Source organism: Dendrobium catenatum, unplaced genomic scaffold (genome assembly GCF_001605985.2).
Source record: "Dendrobium catenatum unplaced genomic scaffold, ASM160598v2 fragScaff_scaffold_847, whole genome shotgun sequence".
Taxonomy (NCBI): domain Eukaryota; kingdom Viridiplantae; phylum Streptophyta; class Magnoliopsida; order Asparagales; family Orchidaceae; genus Dendrobium; species Dendrobium catenatum.
Window position 1 is genome coordinate 817,731 of NW_021319309.1, and position 7,060 is coordinate 824,790.

At 32.4% G+C, this 7,060-nt stretch overlaps 1 protein-coding gene across 1 annotated transcript in view; it reads right to left on the reverse strand.

Annotated features, from left to right (window-relative positions):
* The window catches only part of LOC110104038 (ruvB-like protein 1), a 21,974-nt gene extending 14,920 nt beyond the window's left edge, over nucleotides 1–7,054 (reverse strand). Inside the window, exons 1-2 of the mRNA XM_020832977.2 lie at nucleotides 6,861–7,054; nucleotides 6,557–6,745 (exon numbers count right to left, since the gene is read on the reverse strand). Coding sequence (XP_020688636.1) covers nucleotides 6,557–6,745; nucleotides 6,861–6,941 — 270 coding nt within the window. The 5' untranslated portion in view covers nucleotides 6,942–7,054. The remainder of the gene's footprint in view (nucleotides 1–6,556; nucleotides 6,746–6,860) is intronic.
* Between the last annotated feature and the right edge of the window lie 6 nt (nucleotides 7,055–7,060).

Sequence of the window (7,060 nt, forward strand, 5' to 3'; positions counted from 1 at the left end):
CTAAAAAAATTTTATGTTACCAAATGAAATACTTTTAAATTAAACTATTTAATTGTATTTATGATTTTATATTGTGAGTTTTTAAATAATTTATATTTATAAATTAAATCTAAATATATACTATAAATTAACAATATTTTTATGAATATATGATTATTATATTTCATTATTTTATTAATTTTTATAATAATATTATTATTTATCACATCATTCGGTTCGACCCCGGTTTGATTAGTCGAACTGGTCAAACCGTGAACCTCTCCTTCCAATTCAATATCCAATCCGATTTTCAGAACATTGATTTTTTCACAAAATATCATTTTTTTAATTTTTAATTTAAAATAATCCGAAAATAGAAAAAACCCTAATTATTAAATAGATATTGGATAAATTTTGGCATGCAAATGTATTGAAATTAGTGAAATTTATGTTTCCAAAATTCTGATTTTTTGACAAAATCAAAAATTAAGTTTATTTTAAATTAATTTAGAAATTGATAAAGGTTTAATTTGGATAAATTATAAATTTAGACAAAAATTATAGATTTTTAAAATTAGAGATTATTTAAATCCAAAAATAATAATATTAAAATTACTAACTTAATGAAAATAAAATTTGATTAATGATTGGGTAAAAAAAATTTACATAGTTTTAGATATTCAAATTAGAGAGCGAGCCTAGGGTATATTTAAAAGAGAAGAAAAAGTGAGTTTTGAATTATTAAGTTGGATTATGAATGAAAAATTATTTCATATAGGTGATAATCTTTTGACCTTAAAGAAAGGAGTATGAGTGAAGAAATTAAATCAATACTGATGATTTTTTTATTTATAGTGATAAATTTTTTTCTCTCAAATTAAATGTTTTAAAAGTCAAAATATGTTTATGAATTTCTATATTGTTATTTAGATCATGATTTATATCTCTCATACACAATAATTGATCATGTTGAGTTAAATGAAAAATTATATTTTGTATTTCATGATATTATTATAATAAGTTCATATATTATAATGATGAGATGACTATATATATGTGATTGAATGTGCATGTTGAATGATGAGCTCACCTCTTTATGGTACTGATTGGGGATGTAATGTATTCGCGCACATTAATGATAAAGAAAAAAGGTGTACATTTATTAATACTAAATTAGACAGTGGCTCCTGTGATGATTATACTATTTATGAGAAATAAGAAAAATGTAATGAATGCAAAATTAAATATGATATATAATTAAAATTTAAGATATATATACTGAAAAAATATCATGCATTTAGTTTCAACTACCTTGAGTTAATATAGTTCAGAACCATGTGTTACTCCCTAAGATGTGACTTACTTTAGTTGCTCTAACAATTTTTACAACTGTAACTTAATATAATCAAAAATGAAAATGAGAGGTAAAAATGTATACCGTAGACGTGAGACACCAAATGAAAAAATAAAAGGTATTTGAATGTTTTTGTTCAGTACTTTTTTATTTGAAGTTTTTAGTGACTCTTTTAAGATATTGGAGATAGATTCAGCAATTAAAAATTTAATCTACCATCCGACCGTCTGTTCCCGCCTCGTTAATTCGATCCCCTGGGTCGGATCGTGACAAATGCAACAAAGAGCATGTTCGAAGTTGCTATTACCATGACATGAGCAAGACAATAGTCAACAATGAACAAAGTCGATGGTGGAAAACTTCTTGATAGTAAAAAATTCTATGAAACATCCATACATATGAAGAAAAAAATGGTCATATTTATTGATCTATAGATGATTATTTTGGTCTTTATTTTTTTATTTATCAACAACCAAAGGTGAAGATTAAAGACTCCTATTATTGAAATTAAAGTGAATGATCGACACAACAAAGACAGCCCGTCCGAACCGAAGATGACATGCGCAGTGGTAGGGAACCGATAGTAGTGGTTGTAAGCAACTCGGATCACTAATCTAAATACACCTTCATGGGCATCAACTTCATAAACCCATTGGTGATGATAAATCAAAGTTTTACCAGACAGATTTGCAGAGACAATTGAGAGAAGGCTTGTGACCTCTTTAAAATATCCAATTGACTGCCAAGAATGTTTCATCATTTTTATAGGAATGAACTCATCTCCATAATGGAGCATTTAGGGGAGAACGGCTCACAAAACAATTGATTGCAAGACAAAAAGGGTCAAAGAAAGATAAATTTTGTAAACAAATTTCCTAATAAGGAGCACACGCTGGAGCAACGAAAGACTATTGGTGTGCTCCATTTCCTTAGGAAAGCATGATAAGCCTGTTTTAAGGCCACTCAATTATTGGTGGCCCCAATAACGTCTTCATTGCTGCCACCCAAGTGGCACCTTTCGTGTGGTCAATGATCAAACAATGTTGATTGAAAACTTTACATGGCAGAGTTATATTTTCCACTTATTTTCCATTCAGAAAGTAAAAATGGCTAGGAAGACTATTTTTATTGATGATAAAGGCAAACTAAATGGTAATGGACATCCAAATAGATGACAGTGCAATCCTTATAGGAGAACAATCACCAATTGTTGCGATTGCACATCTAATGATGTGGGTCGTTGGCTCCCCACAAATTAAAGCAAACAATTGCATGTTAAAAGACATTTTCGCAAATCATAATAGTGTGGGAGTTTTATACTATCAAAGATGGAATATGAAAATATACAATAAAGATAAATTAGTCACATGATCAGGCCTAGTTATAGAAACAACTTCCATACTATTGAATAAATTTTAATAAAAGATATCCTTTAGCCAATCAAAATGGCAGATGATAATGTAGAAGGCATTATGTTAGGTCCCCACATGCATCAAATGAAAACACAAAGATGAGAAATGACAAGGCTGATGGTGTACACAGATATTAAATAATGGCCTTCGATGAGAGTGTAAAGCAGGCTACAGCACATTCATCATTGTCTTATTTTTAGTTGGCTACAACGAATGAAGCATCAAACATTTGTTATTGTGATGAGTAGGACATTCATTAGCAAAGAATATATCCATCATTTTTTACTACTAAAATTATCGCTAAAGTTTGACATTGTTAGCATTAGAAGAAAGCATGATGAACAGCTCGATCATTGTTGGTTGAGTACAAAGAGCACTAAAGTTTGACATTGTATTGCTAAGAGCAAGACAACCATCAACAATGAGCATAACAAGTGGCATAATAACTATCAATTGACAGCAACAAGCAATGCATCAAATATTGATTTTGCCGCAAACAGGATAGTCTTCAACAAAAATCACAACAAGCATCATCCCTATTAAAGAATTTTATACTTAGCAAAAAATAATTAAAAAAATTTCCGCAAAATGAAGTGAGAAATAAATATCTGTAAATTTCTAAAGAGTTATTTTGACTATTATCTAAAATATTATTTATATTTATCTACAATGAACAATGGAGATTGAAGCCTCCAATCATCAAATTTTGAAACAATAATGCCTTGTCGCTGGATCACCAGCCCAAACTAAGGCAAGTTTCCATTTAGAATGTAAAAAAGGCTAGGAAGACTATTTTTATTGATAATGAAGGCAAACTAAATGGTAATGTACATCCAAATAGGCGATCGCGTGACCCTTACAGGAGAAGGATCACCAATTATTGCAATTGCAAGACTACTGATTTGGGTTCACTTCCCAAAAATTAAAGCAAACTATTAAATGTTAAAAGGCATTCTCGCAAACCTTAATAGTGCAAGAGTTTTACCCTATAATAGATGGAATATAAAAAAAATACAATAAAGAGAAATTAATCACAGGATCAGACCTAATTATAGAAATCACCTCCATACTACTGGATAAACTTTAATAAAAGGTATCCCTTAGGAAATAAAAATGGTAGACGATAATGCAGAGGCATCCAATTAGGTTCCCACGTGCATCAAACGAAAATACAAAGATGAGAAACGACAAGGGTGATAGTATATGCAAATAATAAATAATGGCTTCTACGAGAGTGTAAGGCGGTGTATAGGACACTACTTGTTGCATTCTTCAAGATCGTCTTATTTTTAGTTGGCTCCAACAAATGAAGCATCCGACATTTGTTATTTGTGATGAGTATGGCATTCATTAGCAAAGAATATATCCATCATTGTTGACTAGCTATAATTATCACTAACATTTAACATTGTTAGCATTAGCATAGAGCGTGATGAATAGCTCAATCATTATTAGTTGACTAATAAAGTTTAACATTGTATTAATAAGAGCAAAGACAAAAGCATTAGCATATAGCATGATGAACAGCTCGATCATTGTTAGTTGACTACAACGAGCACTAAAGTGCAAGACAACAATCAATAATGAGCATAAATAAGTGGTATAATAAATATTGATTGACTAAAACAAGCAATGCATCGAAGATTCATTTTGCCACAAAGAGGATAGTCTTCAACACAATCATAACAAGCATCAACAATGTTAAGGAGTTTTCTCCTTAGCTAAAAATAGCAAAAAAAATTCCTACAAAACTAAGTGAAAAATAAACCTACCTGTAAATTTCTACATAGTTGTTTTGACAATTATCTAAAATAATATTGATACTTATCAACAATAAACAATGGAGATTGAAGCCTACATACTAAGGCAAGTTTACATTTAGAATGTAAAAAGGCTAGGAAGTCTATTCTTATTGATAATGAAAGCAAACTAAATGGTAATGGACATCCAAATAGATGATAGTGTGATTCTTATAAGAGAACAATCACCAATTATTGCAATTAAAAGTCCATTGATGTGGGTTGACTTCCCACAAATTAAAACAAACTATTGCAAGTTAAAAGATATTTTCGCAAATCATAATAGTGTGAAAGTTTTACACTAGCATACATGGAATATGAAAATATACAATAAAGAGAAATTAATCAAAGGATCAAGCCTAGTTATAGAAATCACCTCCATACTATTGTAGGAACTTTAATAAAAGCTATCCTTTAGCTAATCAAAATGGCAGACGATAATGTAGAAGGCACATTGGTAGGTCCCCACATGCATCAAATGAAAACATGAAGATGAGAAATTACAAGGGTGATAGTGTACACAAATAGTAAATAATGGCTTCTATGAAAGTGTAAGGTGGCTATAGCACACTGCTCGTTGCGTTCTTCAACATCGTCTCATTTTTAGTTGGCTACAACAAATGAAGCATCAGACATTTGTTATTGTGATGAGTATGACATTCATTGGCAAAGAATATATCCATCATTGTTGACTAACTACAATTAACAATAAAGTTTGACACTGTTAGCATTAACAGAGAGCGTAATGAACAACCTGACCATTGTTGGTTGAGTACGAGCACTAAGGTTTGACATTGTATCACTAAGAGCATAAAAACCATCAACAATGAGCATAACAAATGGCATAATAATTTTCAATTGACTGCAACAAGCTACGCATCAAAGATTGATTTTGCCACGACAGGATAGTGTTCAACAAAAATCACAAGCATAATCCATATTAAGGAATTTTCTCCTTAGCTAGAAAATAATAATAATAAAATATGCAAAAAGAAGTGAAAAATAAAACTATCTAGACATTTCTAAACAGTTATTTTGACTATTATCTAACATATTATTTATACTTATCTATAATGAACATTGGAGATTGAAACCTACAATCACCAAATTTTGATATAATAATGCTTTGTCGCCAAATCACCCACCCATATTAAGCTGAGTTTAAGTATTTAATAGCAATCTTTTAGTGGCATCCAAAGATATCAAAGAAATCTCAAATCACATATCTAATTAACATCATTGGCAACGATATCATGAACACATTAGTTGTAATGATCAAATTTTCAATTGGTAATTTGATGAGAAGGTTGTCTCTTGAATGAATATAGCAGAAATAAATGATAATGTCTCATCATTTTCCCATGGATCAACTCCTCTCTAAAAGGAGTGCTTAGAGAAGAACGGCTTACAATTTGGTAGTGAAAGAGGTGCAGTTACTTGAGAATTTTAAATCTTACATATTGTATTGCAGGGTTAAAAGTACACGGTACTACGGTAGTGCAATCGAAGGGCATTTAGGTGTAAAATTGCAGGGGTAACCTAACAGCACCCCAAACACCGATGCTGCCAGGGACCACCACCGCCCAAGTCACAGCATCGCAGGTAGTACACATGAATATAAGGAAATTGTAGATGTAATGGAAACGAAGCAACTTGGTGTGATTAGCCCCCAGATTGAGTGGTCAAGATATCCACATACTCTTTGTGATGCGTCAGAACTTTCTTTATAGTCGCACCATTGTAAGATTGTTTGGGCACTGGTCTGCTTAACCAAATCAAACTATGTTCTTTCTATGATATTATTCTAGGTTGCATGAGATGCTTGCTTCGCAAGAAAATTTAATGCTTGATCATAAATGGATACTTATGATCCCAACAAGTTCAATTCATAAAAGGATCAACGTGAATTAATCTAAATAAAAGATACCCAAGAGGAAAAAAACAAGTTTCCAATGAAACTTCAATTTTTTAAGAAAAAAAACTAAACAACGTTTGCAAGGGCTGAACTTTACCTTCGTCCCGAGCTCCTGAGCAATCCCTAGAGCCAGCGCCGTCTTTCCAGTGCTTGGAGGACCAGCAAAGAGCAGCGCCCGGCCGGCCATCTTTTTCTGGCGGATCATGTCCACAACTAACCCTGCCGCTTCCCTGGCAGCCACTTGCCCTACAAACCCAGCAGCCATGGCCATGGCGTTCCCACTCACCTGAAACACAAGAAAAAAAAACTGTTAAAAAAAGACATTTTTATTGCAACTGATGGAGAATGCAAAAAAAAACGCTAAAACCCTAAACCCTAAGCAGTTCGTTAAGGAGAAATACATCAAGACCAAGGCCTTTGATGTGGGTGTGAGTGGCTATGCGCTGCTTTTTTGTGGTGGATTGGACCTCCTCAATCCTCATTTCGAAGAATGCTCGACCTCTATTGTTTCCTGTCCTTCTTCTCCTCCCTTCGCCGCAGCGCTTAGGTCGACCGCCTGGTTTTCCGGTGCGAGGGCGCTGTTGTGCGAGCGGTCTGATCA